The sequence below is a fragment of the Cynocephalus volans genome, chromosome 8 (assembly GCF_027409185.1).
Source record: "Cynocephalus volans isolate mCynVol1 chromosome 8, mCynVol1.pri, whole genome shotgun sequence".
Lineage (NCBI taxonomy): Eukaryota > Metazoa > Chordata > Mammalia > Dermoptera > Cynocephalidae > Cynocephalus > Cynocephalus volans.
Window position 1 is genome coordinate 40,454,193 of NC_084467.1, and position 24,438 is coordinate 40,478,630.

Below are 24,438 nucleotides of genomic sequence, written 5' to 3' on the forward strand. Positions count from 1 at the left end.
ATTCTCCTTACCAGCAGCAGCTAGAGGGCTGCTCCCCAAAACAGAAGTGATACTTTCCTCTTCCCTGCATGTCTGTAACCCAAGCCTTCTAGAACTAGCTGGGAAAGAGGGCCAGCTGTCTTCTCTTTACAAAGGAAAAGGTTCCTCAGCATGGTAGAAAGAACTCAAGTATAGGAGGATGAAGGGCTGGTTTCTTACCCTGTCACCAACTGAGCCTCAGTATCCTCATCTGTCAGATGGGGATGAGATCACCTGCCTTGCCTATCTCTCTGATGGGAATGAGATCACCTGCCTTGCCTATCTCTCTGGGCCCTGAGAGAGCAGGGATGGGAGGTCCCTCTTATCTTGACCTAGAAACCCTTTCCTAGCCCCAGCTCTCACTCCAGGAGCCTTCTGGGAGATTCAGAAAGGGGTGTGGAGGCTGAGGGAAGCCTTAGGGCCTCTACCTCCTTACCTCTGCCACCTGGCCAGGGAGGGGCAGGAGAGTGGCACCCAGTGCACTAAGGTTCGAGGCCTCCCCAACCTGTCCAGCGGCAGCCGGTATGGGACAAGGATGTCATAGCTTCCCTCTGTGAGGAGGGACTCCCACCTAGAAGATCTGACAATAATCTACCTTGCTCCTCACTTCAAGGAGGTACCAAGGGCCTTAAAGAGAGAGACAAACAGCTTGAGAAACTTAAGGAGACAGAAAGGAACAGAGAGGGAAGGAACTGGGAGAGAGGTAAAGAGAAGGCGAGAGATAGAGAAATGACGATAGGAACAGGCGGGGAGAGCAAAGGAAAGTGAAGGAGCGGGGAGAATACAAAGAATCAGAAAGAGCAGGACAGACACAGATGAAGAGATGAAGAGAGATGACAGCGCGGGAGTGTCGGGGAAGCTGGGAAGACAAAGGGGACCATCGGGTCTTTTTAACTGGTCTGGCCTCTTTGAGACACCCGGTCCCCAAAACAAAAGCCCAGGGGGCGGGAGGAGGAGGCAGGAGCAAGCAGTGGCTGCCCCCGGCCCCTCCGCCCTGGCGCCCGGCCCCTCCCGTGTCCCGGCCCCCGCCCGGTCCCACGGTCCCTCCCGGCCCGCGAGCTCACCTGCCAGCGCCAGGATCTGGGCCTTGTGGAGCAACAACGCGCCCCAGTCGCGGGGGGCGCGCGGGGGGCTCTCGGGCCCGGCGCCCAGCTCCTCCGGACCCCGGTACACGGCGTACACCTTCTGGTTGTCAAAATCCAGCCGCGAGCGGGGGCTGAAGTCGCGCACGCACGACACGGGCAGCGCGTAGCAGACGTTGTCCTCCAGGAACCGCACAAAGGCGTACATGGTGGGAGCCGGGGGCGGGCCCCGGTCGGGCCGGTCAGCCCGCGGGGCGGGCGCGGAGGTGGGGACCCGGCGGGGGGCGCGAGCCGCGCAGCCGAGCTGGGGGGCGGGGGCGGCTCCCCGGGACCCGCGCTCCCCCCACTGTTATTGTTCCTGAAAGCACCGCTCTGCCAATCGGCTGCTTTCGCCTGGGCGCGGAAAAGGGAGCGGGAGGGAGGGGGGGCGAGGGACGGATAAGGGGGGTTTGGAAGCGCACCGCCACTCGCTAAGTCAGACCCGAGTAATCACAGCCGGAGCGCGATTCGAGTAGGGAGAGGAAAGGGCTGAGAGATTCCATTGCAATGATAATAATAATAATAATAGTGTTGCAGGAAAAATGCATTGACTACAAGTCACGCTGCGGGCAGGATTACATTGCTTCAACAATCACAGTGCAAAACAAATTGCATTGCAACAAAACTGCATCGCAAGGGAGAGGAGAGCGTATGAGAGAATGAAAGCGGGGGTCGAGGGGAAGGGGGTGGAGGAGGCAAACTTGTTTGAATCCCAAAATGTAAATTTGCACTTGCAAGCGAGCCGAAGTTTGAAGTGTTTCAAATTTAGCCAACCCTACTCAGCCCCTGTAGCTCATTACCCCGCCTCGCTCCGCCCCACCCCCAAACACACACACCTTTTTCCCTTTCTTTTTCATTCTCCCCCCCCCCCCACTCCCAAAACTGCCAGCTCCTGCAGTAGGGAGGGTTAGTCAGGCAGAAACATTCCCATAGAGCTGCCAAACCAGTTTTGACCAGAACTGGGGCTTATCTGGGATTTTCAGTTGGGCCAGCTGGCTGGGGTGGTGGAGGGTTTGTCATGGGCTGCTCTCATCCTGAGGGAGCAGTGGTGCCCTTCTCCTCTATAGCCTTTCTCCACTGAGGTACCCCCTGCACAGCATGCCTGCCTCTGAACTGGAACCAGCTGGAATGAAGTAGGGATGGAGGGGCACTCTGGGAAAGACAGGAGGTCGGGAATGGTACTCCATGGAATGGTACTCTGTCTCTGATATCATTCACAGAAATGGAGGGGCTTGGGTCCCCCCCAGACAAGCCATGAGCACCAGCCGAGAACTGCTGACTGGGCTCTACCCTCACAGGAACCCCATTCCACATCAGAGGGGGTCAGCACCCTCACAGGGATGCCTCTGGGAGGGTTGGCTTTGTATCAAATATGGCTTCTTATATCCCCATTGCCTAGCCCAGACCTGGCACTTGGCAGGGGCTCAATGAATTTTGAATGAAGAAGAATAATAACAAATAAAAATCCCCATTCATCCATCCATTCATTCATTCATCCTTTTAGTCAAGCAGCTAATATTCACTGGGTATGCTCCACCATGATAGTTTCTGGGCTCTGTGCTGGTGGTAAAGAGATGAAAATACAGGACAAACACCTGGATTCCTGGGCCTTGCAGTGTTACTTTTGAACTTGAGTCTCAGTTTTGGATTCCTCTGCCAAAATTAGGTTACTCTATGAATAACACACCTTCCCCATCCTCTCAACCCTTACAATACTCTAGGAGTGTTAAAAAAAGTATAAGTAATGACATTATAGTGAGAAAAATGTTCTCATAGAGGAATACCTAATGGAGGAGCAGACTCAATTAAATGTTATATTTTTAAAAAATTCATTTAATGAACTCAATCAGTACGAAAAAACAAAATAAGTGCACCAAAATGTTAATAGTGATTCTCTTAATTTCTTAGTGCTGGTAAGTCATTTTGTTTTTCCTTGTATTCATATATGTATAACTATTTTCCAGAATGAGGTATTACTTTATAATCAGAAAACATTAAAAGTCAAAGCACTGTGATCACATTTCAGATCAGCTGAACTAATGATGAAGTAGATAAGTCCAAATGCCCAAATTATTTCCCTGTGATCCAGTGAGTATGTTATACAGTGAACCCCATTAACACACAGCTCCCAATACAAAAGTACAGGTCAGATCAAGTTCCCTTAAAACAACCCACAGGTATAGATGTGGTGCCAGCCAGACATGACTGAGAGTTGTCCTAATACAGATGTTGGTCCTATCTTCCCCCACACACTTATGAAAAAAAGAGTTGTTCCAGCAGGTTTACCTTCGTGATTATGATTTTTTTGGACTAATCTTAAACAAGTTTTTGTTTTAAGAATACATTCCAATGGTGGTCAAGGGGAAGTAATGTGTGGCAAGACTTCTGATAATTCACAAGATGATGGATCATGTTGGACACATTTAATAGAAGTCCACGAAGCTCCAGACTGTGTTTGCAAAATCACTTCAAATAACACCTGGCCATCCTCCTCTCTGCATCTAAATGAGGGGACCCCCCCCCCCAAATATTATCAGTCTCATCTCTTACCACCTTCCTGGATGCAGCACACTCCAGATGCATAAACTATTTGACATTTCTCAAGAGGGCATGTTTTAGCAAAACCCATGCCTTTGTGCTTACTCTGCTCTCATTCTGGGAAGTGCTTCCTCCCCAAGTGCATGGTGACCTCAACTCACCCTGAAAACCAGCTCAAATGCCATCTCCTTTGTGAAGACTTCACCAGAGACCCACACTCCTCAAACACAGGCTGTCTCATTCCACAAGTTTGTCCCAGCACTTTTATCTTCCCTCACTAAAATGAGAGCTCTTTGAGGGGAGACAAAGGCTGAGTAACTTCAGCATCCTGGGTACCCAGCACAGGGCTGGGGAGTAAATGTTTATAGAACAAAAATGTATTAAAGAAAGACACAAAGAGAGAATGAATAAAAAACCTCTTCCAGGACTTTTCTTGAAAACTTGTTCCTCCTTCTCAGAGTTGGAGCTAAATTCCAACTGTGTCTTTCCCATTCCCAGTGACTAAAGGAAATAACACTGATTTCACTCTTTGTAAAATAAATACATTCATGAACATATCAAATATTGCTGCACCCTCAGGTTCAAAAAATTCCCTACTTAAGTCGGTGTAAATCATTCTCATAAGAGAGCAGTTCCATTTCCCAAGAACCCAGAAAGAAGAAAAGGACAATGGACATGGATGACGACAGAGTTAACACAGACTCAAATACATTTTGCACATAGGTCCAGAGAATGGATTCTGGAGAAGGAACAACAGGCACAGGATGCTCAGAGACACTCTTGGACAGAAACAGAGACACCCAGTTCCTGCTTCCTGTGTGACTCACACATTTGATCTATTGATGGCTTCATGGGAAACCTACTACGTGCCATACTGTGCCTCCTCCACCCTAGCGAAAACTCAGAGTATACCACCTCCTTAACCTGAAGACCATAGCCCCAAGCTTTACACGTACCAGAAACTCAAGATGTTGATGATTCATTCACTGGCAAGCAAAGATATTGTAGTTCAAAAATACAGATTTCAGACTTAAAGAAGAGATTAAAAATGTGAAGTTCAACCAAATCATGGTTGAATTCCCTCTTCAACATTCCTGCCAAATGGTGATCTAGATGCCTTTTATACAGGTATAATGTCAGAAAGTTACTATCACCCCTTAACTTTGGACACTGCTAACTATTAGAAAGGTCTTTCTTACTCTCACTGAGGCAGAATCTTTCATCTTGTAGCTGCCATACTAGCTTCACCAAGACTCATGCCAGCCATTCAGATATGGGAAAACTTGGGATCCTCTCTCCCCAGGATCTTGTCTGTCTTCTGCCCAGATATCTTCACTTCCTTCACTTGTCTCTCCTCGTATGACCTGGTTTCAGTGATGATAATTGTGATATATACTTTTCCTCCAAAGTTTACTATAAGCCATGCCTGCCAGTCACTGTGTATACATAATCTCAATTAATTTCATACCACATCCTTGAAGTGGGTATATTTAACCCCATGTTAGAGTTGAGAAAATTGAGACTTATGGCAAAGCAGTTTAGCTCGAGGGTTTGGGGGGGGGGTCTGGAAGGCTTATGGTCATATTTGGATTTTAGACAGCGTGCTCTAGAAGCAGTGTGGGGAAGGACAGAGGGGAGGCAAGCCAGGGGAGAAAGAGGCTTGTGATGAGGCAGACTGTCCTGTCCCACCCCTCCCCTGACTCCCGCTTTCTGTAGACCAAATGTACTTTGCCTCTCATCCAAGTCATTTTAATGGAGCGGAAAATGTACACATCTGGGACAGCTTTGCAACTGTGTCTCCACAGCACTCTCCTGTTGAGTTTTGCAGAGCCTTGGGTTAATGTCAAGCTCCTTCGGTTTAGCCAGCTGAAGCATGTTCAGTGACAGCAGTGGGACTTATGTTTCATATTAGTGCATGGAATTCTCAATGTACTTTGCAAAACTATTTTAAGAAGACCTGGGTTCTGTGAATTTTTAAAGCAACTGGAGCGTGTCTTTTCAACCTCTCTGCTAATGATTGACCACATTTTTTCATGATTTTGCCTTTTCTTTTCTGTGATGTTTGATTTGACTTTTCAAGTCTCTGCTTTTGACATTTTTTAAAGACTTTTTTTAGTTTAAGGTTCACAGCAAAATTAAGAGAAACGTTCAGAGATTTCCTGTAACCCCCACATTTGCAGAGTCTCCCCATTACCATCTCCCACCAAAGGGGTACATTTGTTACAATTGATGAGCCTACATTAACACATCGTTATCACCAGATGTCCATAGTTTACATCAGGGTTCACTCTTGGTGTTGTACATTCTCTGGATTTGGACAAACGTATGATGAAATGTATCCACCATTTTAGTGGATCATTCAGACTATTTTCACTGCTCCAAAAATCCTCTGTGCCCTACCTATTCAACCCTCCCCACCAGCCCCAACCCCAGACAACCACCACTGATCTTTTTAGTTTCCATAGTTCTGCCTTTTCCAGAACACCATATAGTTGGAATAATTCACTCTGTAGTTTTTTCAGATTGGCTTCTTTCACTCAGTAATATGCATTTAAATTTCTTCCATGTGTTTTTATGGCTTTTTAATTTTTTTTTTTTTTTTTTAATTTGCTCAGAAAAGTAACTTGCTGTGCTGTGAGCTCAGGGACACTGTCTTCTTAGGTCAATTCAAGGAAGGAATGTTAATACCTAGCCAGGAAGATCTGGAGCTGCTGGGAGGCCTATGGTGGTCATTACCCTGAGCTGGGCACTGCTGCCTCAAAGCAGGGGCATCAGCCCAGCTCATCCACACACACCCCCGATCATGAAGTCTGGTGGAGTCTGCCTGCAGGGTTTTGGACAAAGGAAGAGAGCAGCGGTGACGAGGGGGAAGGAAGGAAAGAGAGGAGTTGCATGTCAGGCACAGGCTCAAAGAACAATGAACATTACCTAAATAATTTACCAAGGAGATACTTAGAGGGAATGCCAACTTGTCACTTCGGTGAAAGCTTGGAGGGCTGAAGGGATATGGACTTTGGAATCAGACCAGGGGTTAAATCCTGACTTTGTTACACCTTTGCTGTGACTTTGGGCAAGACAGTTCATTCACCTTCCTGAGCCTCAGTTTTCTCACCTGTGAGGATGTTGTGAGAATCAAGGCAGGAGTTTTCCGCCCTCCCTTGTGTGAGGATCATCTGGGGAACTTAAAAATATCCCACTCCCAGGTTCTACCTGAGATCCTGATTTAATTGGTCTGGAATGGAGCCTGGGCATTGATTTTTTTTTTTTTTTAATTTCCAAATTATTCTAACATCAGGCAAAATTGAGCACCTCTGAGTTAGCAGATTTTAAGATAACATACCAGGCTTATTGGAAATTCTCAAAAAGTCGTAGATATTTTCAGGGAAAATATACAAGGCTCTGAAATGTCTGTATAACCTTGCAGAAGTCACTTAACCTTTATGAGTTAAAATTTCTTCATCTGAAAAATGACATGCCAATAGAAAAAGAAGACAGCATATTGTAGTCTTAGGCCCTGGATCCAAATCCTAGTCTAGTAAGTAAGGCCTATCCTTACCAAGTGTGTGGCCATGGGCAAGTTTCTTAATCTCTCCAAATATCACTTTTTTATGAGAATATTAATACAATTTCATAGGGTCATTGTGAGGATTAAATGAGATAATCCATGTAAAGTGCTTGGCATAGTGCTCCTGGTGAGTCCTCAATAAATGATAGCTGGCATTACTGTTATTATCATAATTTTTATAGTTATTAAAAAACTCTTATCTCCATTCTGACATAGAGTAGGGTGTCCCCCCAAATTTTATTCAGTCAAATTGAATATAATAAGCTGAACAATGCTAATGATTATCCAACAAGCACTCCAGAAAGCTTTCATCCAACTGCCATCCCCTTTAATCCAGAGTCTGTGGTCACAAGTCACAGTCACCAAAAAAATTCTCAGATCTCAAATGTTCAAGAGCCTCTGAGGCTATGGGCTTTCCCCAAACCTGAAGCAAACACTTCTGAAATACTGTGTTTGGGGCCATTTATTCTTTCAAACTGAATTTGTTGAGTATTTTCTTAGAAGAAATAAAACCTATGCATTATATAAAATGTAAAAATGAGCAACCTGAAGCCTTGTGTATGTGCATCATGGCTTGAGGTTTAGATCAAGCCAACCCCTGTCAAGTTCAACCCAATAAGATCTCAGCTATGTTATGAGCTCCTGTGGGTTATATATGGGAGTTGTTGATCACAGGAATAATCTGAATCACAGCATCTTACTCTACAGTATATGCTCTAGATGAGCAACAAAGCAAACAAATTTCCAGGGGTTAAAGATGAAAAGAAATTTAAGAATAGAAGAGACTGTCACGGGAAACAATATTTGAATCGATTTGGAAAAGGAAACAAAAAATATGGGCTTACCTTGAAAAAATGCAGCTTGCCTCAATTATGAATTTCAGTTAGGAACCAACTAGTTTGAGGAGCTGCCTCTTATTCCCCTTATTAAATTAACTCATTCTGCGATTTTTTTTCAGGTGAAATATCACTTCCTCTGGAGAGTCCTGCCTGACTCGATCCTCCCATCCGCCTTCATAGACTAGCTCCAGTCCTTGTTACATAATTCTATAGCTTCTTACAGTTTTCTTCACGAAGTTCCTCATAGTGTGTAATTATATATTAATTCCATTATTGTCTGTCTCTGCCACTATATTAAAAGCTCTACTAGAGAAGGGACCCTATCTATCTTCTTCATTATACCCTAGCCTAGGGCATGGCAGACCCTAAATGAACACTTATTAAATAAGCGCATGTCTAAAACAGACCCTGGAGGAGAGAAAATTCCCCAGATGCAAGGAGGAAAAGGTATACTAAGGGCCCCTCTCTGTCCTTTGAGTCTCATCTTCCTCCTGTGAGTGTTTCTCTGGTGTGTGCCCCCATCATGTCTGACTCCCACAGTCTGGCCCAAACACCTATAAAAGCCCCTTTCCTAGCTTTCCCTTAACAGCACTAGACAGGGTTGACATTTTCAAAACGTTTTTCTTAATATGAAGAGAGAACAATATTGAAATAATTATAGAAAAATACACACAGCAGAAAAATAGTCAAGTTGACAATCACGTGTAGTTGACATACACTAATATCAATAATAACATAATAGTATGAGGAAATGCACTGACACAGTCCATGCGCCTCCCAGGAAACAAGATAGTGATTCTGCCTCATCCCACAAGGCTGGAGTTGTTTCTTACCCTGCTGTTGGCTGGAAGTGTTTGACTCTCTAACCCCCTATTCGAAGACCACATGTTGGTTCTATGTTTACTATCTCTGCTCATCCTGAGCACCCTGTGGTCAGAATGCCTGCCCTTCACAGGTCCTCACAGGGCCAGAGTGCAGTCTGCATTAGCACTCACTCCTAGGCCTGTGTTTGATAACTGGAGGCTGCCATTCTGGTCAAAGGCACAAAGGGGAATATTCATTCAGAGGGTTAAGTCATCTCAGAATTATACAGAAAACCCTGAACTCTAATTTTCTTAAGAATGTCTCTTAACCATATCATAAATTCAATATAAAATCAGAGGAAAGGAATGAAAACAGCACTACCAATTATTGATTCCCATGATAAGAACTGTACTGGCTGCTTTACATATTAGTTCTTTTAATCTTTTCAAGACACCTCATAAGGTTGGTACTATTATTTATCTTTATTTTTCTGCCGAGGAAATAGAAGTTGTTTATAGTCACATGGACAACACTTGAATCTGGGTTTCTTTGATCCAAAGCCTGAGTTTTGATGGCTGTTTCGATATAGGCCTTGACTCAGAGTTTCCTGAGGCAACAAAGAGATGAATTGACTGGGATTTAATCCCCACTCCTGTTTTCCTAGAGGCTTGAATTCCTACCTACTAATCTGACAACTAGGCTTTATGGGAAAGTCCAATATCTATCATTCCAAGAATTCATAGCTTGAGTAGCTAATAATTCTGCGAAAACTAAAGATTTGACTATAATATCTGGTGTTTCTTAAATCACAGCCTCCTTACTCTGAGACTCTGCATTTTTTAAGCTCTCTGAGGTTACCAACTGTTCAAGCATATTTCTACTGTCTTGTGTCTTCTGTTGATGGCCAGAGAGTTGGAACCTGTTGGTAACACCTGTTACTGCAGAGTCTGCTTGAAAACTTCTCTGAGCCAAAAAGAGAGGATCAGATAGCTCCAGTAGGAGATATCTCTGTGAGAAGTGTCAACCTTCCTCCATTCCCACAAAAGAGTCTTCTTACCCTGCTATTGATTGGGGGAATAAGAATAAGAATAGAAATTAATAGCAGTGAACCTTTATAGGATGCTTGCTTTGTGCCAGGCTTTACATACATTTCTCATTTAATCCTCAAAACAATCCCGGGCAGTCGATACTATTATTATTAACTTCATTTTAAAGTTGAGGAAATAGGCATAGGAATGTTAAGTAACTTGCCCAAGATCATACAGGAGTAAATGGTGGAGCCAGGATTCAAACCCAGGCCATTTGACTCTAGAGCCCCAGCCATGGACTTGTACCCCAATTCTGGCTCCCTTTGAGTCTGACTCTTGCCTTGTTGAAGGAATTTGTGTCCTTCTGGCTAGATTGGGGAGATGATTGGGCATCCACCCTCAAAAGGTTATATGCTTGTTCTCCAGGGATGTTCAGACCACCTTGACTGGTCCACATGAGACCCTGGCAGGCACTATCATCCAGACTTCCCAATAAGCACCTTGGAGTTTGCTGATATTTTCTTCCTGTATTGTGGTGGGTGGGGGTGTACTAGATCCAATTCATAGTATAAAGAATGCTTTCTTTTATTTACTCAAAGCCAATTTCTTTATTTAGCAGCACAAAAGGGCCACCTATTATGCCAACCAAAATAGAAAAGTCCTTGACCCCTACCTAAGTTTCTATATTATGATGAAAAAACTTATATGTAGAACATACATTTTCTTTTGATAGTTCTTTTTCATATATTCTTTTAGTGCTGGTGGTGGATGCATTGGGGTACAGAATATCAAAACCCTACCTCCTCTTCTTAATTATCAGGCACACCTTTATTGTCGTGGAAAAGAAATGGCAAGAATGAGGAAAAAGATATAATTGGATAAGGATGAGGAATTTTTTTCTAAAGGATTGGAGGGAGAGGAGATAGATGTACATGGGTGCGTGGACTCTGGATAAAGTAGCCAGGGAGAAGTTTATTTCAATTGGTAGGCAGAGCAGTAACTGGAAAGGACCCTACCTTGCACCCTGCTAACATGTCGTGCCACATTGCTGGGCTATAGAATGGTCTCCAATCACTGAGCTCTGCTTCTGACTCTGGGATCCATTCTGGAGAGATAGCATGGCACAGAAGAGGCCTAAGGCAATATGAAAAATGAAAAATGCACAGGCTTTGAACTCAGACTTAGATTCAATTACTGCTCCATCACTAGGGTACTAGGAGACCTTAGGCAAGTCTGTGACCCTCAGGTTTTCAACTGTCAAATAGAGCCCTACAAGGTTGTCATGGTGTATGAGACAATGACTACACGTAAATTACCTGGCACGCACAGTACCTTTTAAATCGTAGGTTCCAAAAATGATCAGTTGCCTTTTTCATTCTCATATTCTGAGTCTCTCTTACTCTTTTCTTTCAGGAGGTCACAGTATAACGACAAAGATGGATCCCCTGGGATCAGTAAGTTTGGGGCCTTTTCCAGAAGGCTGGGCATTATCACTGCAGACGTGCCCCCCACCATCCCATCCTGGCCAATAGGGGCAGTTTGCCTTGTTTAGGAAAACTGGGATCCTACTAAAATCTGTACTTTTATTTTATGAAGTTCTGGGGCTTAAGCTGAGTTGGGGGTTTTAATGTCTGCTTTTAAAATCATGTTCAGATTTTGTATATTTAAAACATGCCTTTGGAATTGTAAAACACAGTGTTCTCAATCATAAAAGAGGATGAATTATGTTATGCCTTTCTGTTTCCATTTCTGGGTTCTCTTCTTGTCTCTTTGCATGAATTTTGCTGTGATGCCCTGCCTCATGTCCTAACTCATCTGGGACACTAGCTGTGAAAATTTGGGCAAGATTCTTAACTCCTCTAAGACTGTCTTATTTGTTCAGTCATTCATTTATTATTGAACTATTTCTTGAGGGCTTATTACATGCCAGAATCTCTGCTTAATACTTAGGTTACAGTAGAGAACAAGGCAGACTGTTTCTTTATCTATAAAATGGGAAAATGAAGCTTGTCTTTTAGGACTATTGAGAGGAGTAATGAGAATAATGCATGTAAGGAAGGAAAAGGAAAAAAGAGGACTAAATTTTATTGAGTCCCTTATTCTGTTCCCAGTAATGCTAGGTGCTTGATGTGCAAGACTGATAATAACCTCAGGAAGTGATTGTTGTTATCCCTATTTTACAGATGCTTCAACTGAGGTTTGCAAAGGGAAAGTGAGGACGCAAGTCATGCACTAGATTCAAACCTGATATGAAGTCCATGCAGTTCCCTCTCTGCTACGTTGCCTCCAGTGGTCCCTGGCACACTGTTTGTCATTCTATAACACTGTAGGTATGTTAATTCCCATCACCAACTCCGTGCAGAATCTGGGAGGCTGTACTCCTCTTGCTGCTAACTGATACATCTGAGAGCAGCAATCATGCTTTGGATAGAGTAGGGGATACCGGAATAAAAAATATAAATCCTGTTCCCTGGTTCCTTAGGGAACAAGATGTAAATAAGACTCATGGAAGAAATGGCAGGGAGATATATATGAGAGGTCTTCCAAAAGTTCATGGAAAAATTTGTATTACCTTTTAATTCTGTTTTGCCACAGACGTTTTGAAGTACCCTCATACTTTAAGCTCTATAAATCCAAGTCACCAGGGGAAGGACTTTGAGTTCCTCTGGCAATTAGACTCATCAGCTCAGGAGACAGCTGAGACATGCACTGTTTGCAAGAGGAACATTCTCCTTCCTATGCTAACCCATCTCTGCTGTTGTGACCTTTAAAGATGAAATGTTCAAAACTCTATCCCTCTGACTCTTACCATCCCCCATGTGGAGGCAGACCTCAACCGCACATAAAACGAGGTATATTTTTCCACTTGAGATGCTCAATGTCTATCCAAGAAAGAAAGAGTCTGCCAGAAAATGTTCAGTCGGGGCCTGCACATTTTCAAGAAGCTGAAAGCAGAGTAGGAAGTGAAATCACTGTGCTTACACTTGGCAAAGGGGCTATAAAATTGCCCCCCAGCTGAATAATCTGGACCTATGCACTCTCTTCTCTTCCATCTCTCTGTTTAGACAGGTCACAGCAAGAGCACGTAACAGAATTACCAGCATAGGAGCCAGACAAGGACTGCCCGTGTGTTTTTAACATTATGAGCAAATCCTTCTCTTTGGTATTAAGAAAAGGAAGGGTCATGGCAGAGAGTGCTTGCTGCCATTGAGAAAACTTGTGAGGGTTACCAAATGAAAAGAGAGAGACGGAAGAAGCAAAGCAGAGCTTTGCATGCAAAAAAGGGAGAAAGAAAAAAAGAATCTTTTCCTTGGCATAGAGAAATTTCATCCTGAAGATTCTTTTTTCCTTCTTTTCTTGGCAATGTAATAAACACCTTAAAATAGAGTTATAAAACAGAAACAGATTCTATAGAAGCACAAAACCAAGACTAGTGACTTAAGAGAACTTATAGCCTAAACCTCTCATTTGAGAGATGATGGAACTGAGGCCAGAAGGACAATGATTTCCCCAAAGTCAGAATTTGTCATTGACTGCTGTGGTTTAAATGTGTTCCCCAAAGTTCATGTGTTGGAAACTTAATCCCCAATGCAATAGTGCTGGGCAATGGGACCTTTAAGAGGTGATTAACGTCATTATTATGAGAGCGGGTTTGTTATAAAAACGAGTTTGGCCCTCTCTCATGTGCTTCCTTGCCATGTGATACCTTCTGCCATGTTATGATACAGCAAGAATGCCTTCACCAAATGCAGCCCCTCAGTCTTGGACTTCCCAGCTTCCAGAACAGTGAGCCAAATAAATTTCTATGGTTTATAAATTACCCAGGCTGTGGTATTCCATTATAGCAGCACAAAACAGACTAAGACACCGGCCAAATCAGTACTGGAGCCCATCTTCTAGTGGGCCTTTTCTCCGTCCTACACTGACATGCTTTCTGGTGATTACAAGGGAAAGCTTTCAGTAAAAGGTGATCTCATCCATGCCCAGAGCATTAGCTTGCCTGTTGCTAGAGAAAAATATAAGTCAGCATTTTCAAAGTTTAGTACTAGAAGAAGCCACTGTTAGGTGGGGAGGGGGTAGTGAGATGACCTACTAAGTCTCTCCCCTAAGTGTCACCTTCCTCTCAGTGTCTGTCTCTAATCCTGCTGCCATTTCCATTCTGCCCACCTCCATACTACTCTCTATGGCCCTGCCTCTATAAAGGAGTGCTGTTGATTCCTTAACACTCTGAACAAATTACAAACCCAACCCATTTTTGGCCCAAACCCCCAAAGCATAGCTGAGGTAATCTGGACTTACAGACTTTCCTAAAAAAAAGATAAAAGAAAAGGCAGTAGAATGTAGTGTAGTGATCTGAACTGTGAAATAAGACAAACCCAAGTTTAAATCCCAGCTGTACAGCCCATTAGCTGTGCAGACCTGAGCAAGTCACCTGACTTGTGTGGTTTCCTCATCTGAGGTATAGGGAGACACTTCCCAGGGCATTTGATAAAGTTAAGTGAGAGAACATACAGAAAGCATCTAGCACAGATCTTTGCACACAGTGGGCACTGATGTTCAAAAACATAAAAAAGTTTGACTTAGAAAGCACAGGCTTATGGTCAATCATTTGAAAAGCATTTCTTGGGCCACCTTATCTATATCATATCCTGAACTAAATGTTGGGACAGAGACAAACAAGAAATGGTCCTGATCCTGAATGAAATAATTTTTTTCATAGGTGTTATAGGTTGAATTGTTTCTCCTCAAAAGATATTGAAGCCCTAACCCCCAGTATCTGTTAATGTGACCTTATTTGAAAACAGGGTCTTTGCTGATATAATCAAATTAAGATGAGGTCATTAGAGTGGACCCTAATCCAATATGACTGCTGTCTTTATAAGATGAGAAAAACACCATGTGAATACAGACACATAGGAAGAATGCCATGTAATGACAGAGTCAGAGATTGGAGCAATGTAACTGCAAGCAAGCTAGGGAATGGCAATGATCAATGGTCACCACCAGAAACCAGGAGGAATCAAGGAAGGATTTCACCCAGAGTCTTAGAGGGAACATGACTCTGTTGACATGTTGATTTTGGACTTCTAGCCTCCAGAACAGTGAGATAATATTTATTGTTTTAAACCACCCAGTTTGTGGCAACCCTAGGAAACTTGGGCAATTGGAAGACATGCAAGAGAGCAAATGCAATCATTACAATAGAAGAAATAAAGTAACACATTGAGTTCTCTGAGTTGAGCCTGTCCCACTTATTAAATTGTGTAACTTGGTTTAGTCTTGCCAGGAAGGTTTCTTGTGAGCCTTGATGCTGATGGAGGTATGTGTAAGTAGAGGAAGTTTGCCCAGGAAAAGGATGGCCTATGTCTGCCTGAGGAAACCAGGGAAGGCTTCCCAGAGAGGATGGCTGAAGCTGATACCTGAAAGGTGAGTGGAAGCTCAGCGGGTATGGGAGGGCAAGGAGGGGAGGACATCGGGCTACAGAGCCTAGAGTGTGCAGAAACAAAAGTGTGAACTAGTTTTAAAACTTTTAGGAAACTACAAATATTTAAGCATTGCTGGAGTATGGTGCTGATATTCATTTGCCTTCTAGACCTCTTTCTCTACCTTGATGTCCCACAAACACCTCCTATTCAAAATATTACAAATTGAACTTTGTATCACCATCAATATTCCATACCTGTTCTCCTTTTGCCTTCTCTGACTTGGTGAATGGCCAACCACCCACCCCACAGCCTAGCTAAAAGTCTGAGTGCCTGCATGCTCAACTCTTGGAAGCTGACTTCCTTTTCATCCCTGATTTACACAATCATTTCTGAGCTTTACTGTCTCTGGTTCTGATGTATTCCCATTTGGCACAAGCTCTCAACTCTCCAGCTGTGTCTCTGGCCATATTCCTTCCAGCCAAGCCTCTCTGCCAGATAATTAATGATCTGCAAACAAATGCTTAATTGCACCAGGGGAGCACATATTTAAAGAAACTCTGTGATAAAGAAAAGGATCCTTTTTATAACACAAAGGCCATCTCTCTCACAAACTCTCCCCAACCCTCAATTTAACATTTAGTCTGGATTTTCATTTCACATTTTAAATCTAAAGCAGGACCCCCCCAAATGAAAGAATAAAAACCTGTCCAAGGGACAGATGGTATTATCCTGAGGATTATCCGTGCTAGGTGCTTCCTAAAATACTCTCTTTTCTCTCTAAGTCCAGCGCCTTTGGTCCTCAAACTCAAGATCTGGGCACTTGCTGGGAGCACTTACGGCTCCTGGTAAGAAGGGGAAGGAAATGTGAATTTATTAAGAATCTTCTACATGCCTGGCTCTTTTAGTTATGTTCTCTCATTTTACTCTTCACAACAACCCCATGAGCTGCTACCCATTGTTAAACAAGAAAGTTAAGTATCTCATGCAAGCCTGTAGTAGCTTATAAGGGGGAATGACTGACATCAAAGGGGCTGCCTGAATTAAATATAATGAGATTATTATCTCTAGACTCACTCTTTTAAGCTGGTTAGATTATCTAGTCAGCCTTATTGACTTTCAAAGTGGACACAGAGTCATCAGTCAGAGAGTATACCTTGTGCCTCGCCATGCTGATTCCCAAGGGTGGGCTGGGCACACTGGGCTTGGTGGGCAAGAAGCCACAGTGGAAACTTTTTTGTTTGCGGCTGCTTTGGGCTCTACCCTTGTGCTAGGAGCCAGGGTTAGGTGCTGTCACCAGAGGGCCCGATCCAGCTGCATAGGCTCTTCAGAGAGGAAGCACCTTGGCTCAGATCTGAAATTAAGCCCTCTCTAGGGAGTTTGAAAAGGTGGTTTTTGTGCAGTTCTTAATGGCCCAGCTGTTTCAGAAAGAGGAAGCACAGCAACATTTTTAGAATAGTTAGTGGAGTGCAACAGAACCCAGAGACCAAACTCACAGGAACGGTCCCCTTGCTCATTTGCTTTAGAAAATGCTCGGTGTTCATGGAGCACCTGCCCCATATGCCAGGCCCTGTGCTCTCTCCTGAATCTTCAACCTCTCCCTCTTGGAGGGTCCCTTCCTATCTGCACTTACACATGCTCAAGTCTTTCCCAGCCTCAAAAAGCAACAACAGCCATCTTGAAACCTTCCCTCCTCTCTGCTTCTCGCTTAATTACTTCATTCTCTCCTCTTCACAAGCAGAACTTTTTAAAAGAAGGTGCCACCCACACGTATCATCAGCATCTGCTCACTTCCCATTCACTCATCATCCTCACTGCAGTCTGGCCTTTGCCTCTACTGAGCCTGCTCTCCAAGGTCACCAATGACCGACTGATTCAATGATGCTTTCCTTCATTTGGTCTCTCAGCAGCATTCATATTTTTGACCCTGGTGTTCTCCAAAAACTCTTTTTTCCTCTTGACTTCAATAATTTTGATTTTCTTCCTACCTCTTTGATAATATTCAGTTTCCATGATAAGCTTCTCTTCCTTGGCCCATATTTTAGGTGTCAGTATTCCTCAGAATTTTGCCCTAGGTCTTCTGGCCTTTTAATACTGTGTATTCATATACCTAGTAGAGACTTTTCTCCTGAGCTCTAGTTACATATGCATGCAGCTGCTTAGTAGATATCAGACCTTGAAGTCTTAATGGCATATCAAATATTCCAAACCGTCTCTTCAAACAAGTCAGGCACAGAAAGAAAAATACCACATGTTCTCACTTATTGGTGGGAGCTAAAAATTAATATATAAATTCACACACACACACACACACACGGGGCGGGGGGGAAGAAGATATAACAACCACAACTACTTCAAGTTGATACGACAAGCAAACAGAAAGGACATTATTGGGGGGGAGGGGGGGAGGGAGAAGGGAGGGAGGTTTTGGTGATGGGGAGCAATAATCAGCCACAATGTATATCGACAAAATAAAACTTAAAAATAATAATAATAATAATAATTTGCTTAAAAAAAAACAAAAAAAAAAACCTTTCTTCCCAAGCCTGCTTCTTCTCAAATGTCTCCTATTTTAGTAAAGAGTACCATCATCCACCCAATGATCAGGTTAGAAACCTGTGAGTCATTCTTGCCTCCTCCTGTCCTCTCATCTCTTAGTCATCAACTCCCATGGATTCTGCATCATAAATATCTCTCAAATCTATCTATTTCTATGCTTCTCCATTATATTCTAGTTCAATCTCTATTTCCCTGCTCTTAATCTTACCCCTCCCCAATGCATTCTCCAAACCAGAATGATCTTCTTCAAATGCAAATCTGATCATGTTACTCCTTGAATAAGATCTTCCAAAGGCTTCTCATCTATCTTCACATAAAGTCCCACATGACTGAAATCCTGCGTGGTCTATCCCTTACCAACTGTCTGTGCTCGACTCATGCTACAGATTCCTTTATTTACTAGGCTTTAGCCAAACTGCCACCTTGTTCTTCTCCTTTTCCTGCTTCTCCCCTTCTCCCCTCTCCCCACCACACATTCCCTTTCTTCTTCTTTTAACTTTTTATTTTGAGATAACTGCAGATTCACATACAGTTGTAAGAATAATTCAGGGAGATTTTGTATACTCTTCAGTTTCCCCATTGTTAACATCTTGCATGCTATAGTACAATATCACACCCAGAAAATTAACATTGTTATAATCCATTGACCTTATTAATATTTCACCAGTTTTACATGTGTGGCCTTCTGTGGTTCCTCCAATAAGCCAACTTCCTTTTACTTCTAGATCTTCACACAAGCTATTCTCCCTACTTAAAACATTTTCCCCCTATACCATTAATTATCCAATTGCTAGCCTCAAATTAAACATCAGTTCCTCAAAAAGACCTTCTCTGATCCCACACTTGGTTAGGAACTTTGCTCTCTGTTCCATTAACACCCTATACTCCTCCTCTCCCATCATGGCATCTATTTTCTCTTTCGTGGATAGATATTAACTTGCATGAAGAAAGAGGCTGTGTGTGGTTTGTTTACTTCTATATCTCTAATACCTAGCACAGTACTTAAAACTAGGGAATTCCTCAATTAAAACAGGTAGAAATAGTGAATTCATCAAAACTGATGAGTCCGGTGAACCTCCCTCCTTAAGCAACTCCCAGACATAAAAGAGGAAACTGTAAAACAATGAATTGAATTAGTGCTGTCTTAGGGGGAAGTACTAGAAGTTGTGGGGATCCAGAGTATTCATTTCCCTTCCAGCTTCCAGATACCCAGAGTTGGGCACAGCCAGAACCAGAAGAATTCTCAAGCACCCATGTTCATGTGACCAGAATTCTTCAGCACAGTTTGGCAGTTCAGCTAAGTGGAGCAGACACTACAGTAATGAGTCTAAAGACATGATTCTGAAGACCTCAACTGGGCAATTTTCTCAGCTCCATAATCATAGACTGAGAAGCAATCTTGGTCACAGACTAGGTTCTGACATTAGCCACACAATGAGTCCTGTTCCTGGCCACAGAATAGCCCCAGTCCTGGCACAGATCCTGACACTATCCAGCCATGTGATAAATACAGCATCTTCCACAAGAAGAACTGGTAGGCAATGGCAAACGTTCAGGGCAGCCCACTCTGACACATGGAAAGCATGTGTCCTCCTAGGGGGTCAATGGCATAAACATCAATTTCATACCCTAAAAAGAGAAATAGAACTATTGAGTCTTGAAAAGTTAGAACTGGAAGAGCCTGTAAAGGCATTATGCCTGCTTACATCACCTTTTATAGCACAGAGAATGGGAACTTAGCTCACTGAATATAGGAGTATAAATGTTAACATTTCATATGTAGCTTTAGATTCAATAGCATTTGTTTCCATTTCTGAATCCTCCCTAATTAATTTTACCAAAGCATAACTGACCTTTGACTTAGAAACATCAAACTAAATATTTTCCTTGGCCTCCAGCTAATGCCCTCTAATATACTCTCCCCCACCAGCCAGAGTGACCTATTTGAAGAACGAAACTGGCCAAGTTAATCTGCTGAAAACCCTTGAGTGGCTTCCCATCAACTTCAGGATGGGATCCAGGCTCCTTAGTCTCCAGATCGAGCAGAGCCCTGTCTCCTCTATAGCCTTATCTCTTACCTCTCCTTACAGTCTGCTTTACTGAGAACACCATGCTGTTTTATGCTTATGGTGAAGCTGTGCCCCATCCCAGAATGGATTTCTTACCAATATTTGCCTGGCTAGCTCTTTCTTAACCTTCAAGATTCACTTTACCTATTACCTCTTCCAGGGAGCCTTTCCAGAAAACTCTTAGGTTGGGTTACTGCCCCCTCGGTCTGCCCCATCCCTATGCCTACCCCTATGGTGTCACTTAGAACCTTCAATTGGAATCCCTTATGTATGTGTTTACAGCTCCACCAGTCTGGGCTTCTGGAGGACAGGAATTGTGTCTTAATCATTCCTCCCCTCTCAGCACCCAGCACAGGATCTGGCACATTAGAAGCTCTTGGTGAATTCTGATGGACAAATATGATTAACAGTCACTGAGAGTTACTTGTATGTACCAAGCAGTATGCTAGGTATTTCACATGCATCATGTCATTTCTTTCTCCTAATAGTACTGGGACCACTCCACATACTTAACAAAGCCCTTCCCACTCAGAGTGTCCCATAAAGGCTCCAATGCCTGAGCTCCCAATATTACCCAAAGACTGTCTCTAGGCCCTGCCCAAGGTCCCTCCTTCCATTCCAGGCGATGGCCTATGAATTCATGTCCTGTTTTCCACACTTTCACCTCATACTTGAACTTGCCTTTCTACGTGACCCATTCAGGTGGGATCCAGAAACTCTCCACCTGATTTTATGTTTCACTTCCACCCTAGACAACTGGCTCCCACCCTCAGCATCAAGCTCTGTATTCTGCATGCCTAACCTTTTCCACTCCAGGGGACAGCCAAGGCTCCAGACCCTCAGTACCAACCTAGCACTCCAGGTCCTTGAATATTTGAGAGGAAAGAGCAGATTAAAGTGGGCTTGATTATACCACTGTTCCAATGAAGACAAGGAAGCTCAGTGAAGTTAGCAATGTGCCTAAGGTCACATGACTTAGTTTCCACCCAAGCCAAGACTCAAACTTGGCATCTCCTCTTCTATGGAGGTCATACTCCCTCTTCTTTCAAACAGCCCTTGAAGGCCCACCTATTTATCTATTTCATGCCATGGTTATGAGCTCTCCAGGCAGGGGCTGTTACCCAGCACCATCACCCAGTGTCCAGTCCAGACCTGACACAGAGAAAAGCCTTGGGAAAGGCATGGTAAAGAGATGAGTGAGTGTTGAGCTCAAGCTCACACCAACCTCCCTCTGGCTATGGTGGATGTTCTTGCTCTTCCTCCACTGCTGTTTCCAAAGGTACTGGGGACCCTCTTTTGCATTTATTTTGGTACAAAGAAGCAAAGCTATCAAATGCATTTTCTTGTCAGTTTTTCCTTGTAATTGATATTAAATCCGCCTGTAAAAAAAACACACAGTCTCAACATCTTAAGGAAAGCTAGTCATGGTATAATGGTTTAAATAAAAGAACTGTGAAATTCTGGGGAAAGTACACATCTCTACCTTAGTCCTACTGTCCTGAGAACACCAAGCTCTGAGGTAAAATTTTCGGATGCTATGAAAAGAGAAAGTGCTCTGGCATTAGGTAAAATTGGGTTAAAATCCTGGCTCTGCCTCTCAGGAGCTGTGGATCTTGGGAAAGAAATCTAAGAGTCATGCTATGCTCTACCCTCTTCCCTACTCACTCCAGCCAATCTTTCAACAAGTCCTGCAAAACCCACTGTCTAAAATGGTTCATCTCCAATCTCTGTTTCAATTGTGAGCTAGTTTGATGGTTAAGCATTTAAGCTCTAGAGTGAGACTATCTGGACTTGAATCCCAGTTTTCTTACTTACTATGTCATTTTGGGTAATTCACTTAGCCTCTCAATGTCTCAGTTTCCTCATCTGTAAAATGGGGTTTAAAAATCTTGGGCTGTTAATCAGGGATTCAATGAAATAATCCCTATAAAGCGCTAACATAATTCCTGACCCAGAGCTCATAAACATTAACTCTTACAATTTCTTATTGTTTCCTTTATTTAGGCCACTGTTATCTGCAACTCCACAATGACATGCACCACCCACCCAACCCCCTTCACCCTGCCAACCCATGACCATCCTGTGAAGTCTTATGCCTGGTTTCTCACTCCATTGTCTCTTTCAAAGCTCTTCTCTGTGCTATAGTCAAAGTGTTCTTTCTAAAAAAGGCAGATTTGGTCATGTGATTTCCAGATGAGAAATCATTACAGGGTTGTCAGTAGATAAAGCTTGAGCTCCCTAGCTTTATAGAAAAGGCCCTCAGCTATCAGGGTCCCTGCATATCATCCAACAATCCTGAGAGGGATTTATCCAGGTCTCTCTGAGTCCAGGGCCCGTCCCCGGTTCACCGGCTCACACTGCCTCTCCCCACCCACCCTGACCATCCATAACTGACAAAAAGAGGCAGCAGCTGATAAGCAGGGAAGGAATGGCACATCTGGTAAGAAAGTGGAGCTGGGACTGAGGCATCATGGTGGGCTGCCTGGCTGGGGAAGGCTTCCTGGCGGGGTTGGGGCCCCAGGGGCCTGGAGGGACAGGATAGCAAGGATAATACTGGAGAGAATGCTGAAGTAATTTGAGAATAGTCTGGTGAGATGAAGTGAGGTTCAAGTCTGAGTGGAAACAGGCTGTAGATGATGTTCTTTTGCCCCAGCACTGGCAAAACCACAGGAAGCTCAGAGGTTTCATTCTAGATTTCAGTTACTGTTTAGAGGGAATGAAAGCACCATGTTAAATTTCAGGGCTTGCCAAATCCTCTTTGATAGCAAGAGATTAACAAACTAATTGGTTGGGGAGGAGAGAAGAGTCCCTCTCTCTTGACTTCCTACTCACACGATCTTATTATGGGACTACCTTGCAATGATGGTACCCAAATATCCATCCATTTGCTCAGCAAACCTTCCCAGACACCTGCAGGGCACCAGACCCCATACTGGAGATGCAGAAAACAATCAGAGTGGTTCTTGGACTCAAAGTACTCATAATTTAGTGGGAAGAATATACCACATACAATGGCAATACTATGTGAAAAGTGCTTTGGGGTCTGGGGTAGGGAGTACTCAAGGAAGTTTTCTTAGAAATGACACCTAAGCAAGGTTCTGAGTGAGCATTTTACATCAAATGGATTATTTGAGTTCATTTCAAAAGTCAAATTTGTGTTATTACTTTTGTTATTGTAATTGCAGAACAATATGCTCTTGCTTGGTGTTGTGGAATAGAAAGTGTGGAATGTTTAGAGCAAAGCTGGGTGGTAGAATCCCTGACTTGGGGAGTCTAAAATGATGTTCCATATCTTCATAGGGATTTCCTCAACTGTAGACCAAGGATAATTTCATCACTTCCCAAGATTTCATAGCTGGAACGCCTGGCAGATAGTCTGCAGGTGGCATGGAAGGAGGAACACACTCTCTGGGGCTATATAAGGGACCCAGTGAGGTAATACAAAAGGATAGTAGCCTGGGACGCAGACAACTCTGTCATTTACCAGCTGTGTAACTCTGCAAAAGCTACTTAATCACACTCAGTCTCAGTTGCTTCCTTTGTCCAGTGGGGACAATATTACCTTACCTAGCCATTAAATGGCAGCTACTGGTCCCAGGTCTCCCACCCCAACGCTGCACGCCCCCCCCCAGCCTGTTTTCCCATCTGTGAATAGGACAGGATGGTGAGGCTCTGTACAGAGAAAAAAAATGAGAGAATATTCTTTAAGGGCTGTTTAGCTTTGACATCCCATGCATAAAACAACAGCCAGATTGGACTGTTGCTTAATTCTATCCAAACTGCCACACAGGCATTTGAATAAGTAATCTAATATATACATTTTTATTCTATTCAATATTCAGGTCGTCTCCTGGTTGGAATGAGTATTCAGAACGATGATTGCTTAGAAACATACCATTGCAAATGCGAATGAGAATATTTTTACAATATTCAGTTCAGCAAGGATGGGGAGGTATGAGATTAGGTTCTGCAAATAATCACTTCTTTCACAACCTGGATGCCTGTACACACACATACTGCACACCTTTCTTCATAACCTTGGACATGAAAATCCCTGGTGTCTTGGAGACCTGAACATATCCCCTGCGCTAAGTCAATTCCCACATGAAGATAGCAGAGCGGGGCAAAAAGATGTGACCCCTTACTAGTGTTTGAGGTACTGTTACAATATCCTCATCTAGTAAGCAGTGGTCTGGTTCCCTCACACTCCAGCAGTGACAGAGAGCTCACTACTTCTCAAAGCAGTTGATAGCCCTGGTGGGCAGCTTTGACTGAGGGAAATAGCCACTCACATTGAGCAATCTCTCTACACCAATCCTTGTTTGGCATTCTGTTTATTCTGCCCTAAGATATTCCTGCAGGGACTCAAGGCAATGACCCCATCTCTTCCACTAAGTTGGTCTTTTTCCTGAGCTGAACTCCCATTCTCTTCAACCATAAGCCTGCTCTTCCTTTGTCCCAGCACTGGGCTCTG

At 43.5% G+C, this 24,438-nt stretch overlaps 2 protein-coding genes across 4 annotated transcripts in view; both read right to left on the bottom strand.

Annotated features, from left to right (window-relative positions):
• BEND5 (BEN domain containing 5) overlaps positions 1 to 1,454 on the bottom strand; it is a 48,293-nt gene extending 46,839 nt beyond the window's left edge. For 2 of the 3 annotated variants that reach the window (XM_063106134.1, XM_063106133.1), the window contains exon 1: positions 1,083 to 1,454. In XM_063106134.1, coding sequence (XP_062962204.1) covers positions 1,083 to 1,308 — 226 coding nt within the window. In that variant the 5' untranslated portion in view covers positions 1,309 to 1,454. The remainder of the gene's footprint in view (positions 1 to 1,082) is intronic. The other variant, XM_063106135.1, reaches the window with a different exon arrangement.
• Positions 1 to 24,438, bottom strand: part of AGBL4 (AGBL carboxypeptidase 4) — a 1,343,713-nt gene that overhangs the window by 255,393 nt on the left and 1,063,882 nt on the right. The window lies entirely within an intron of this gene.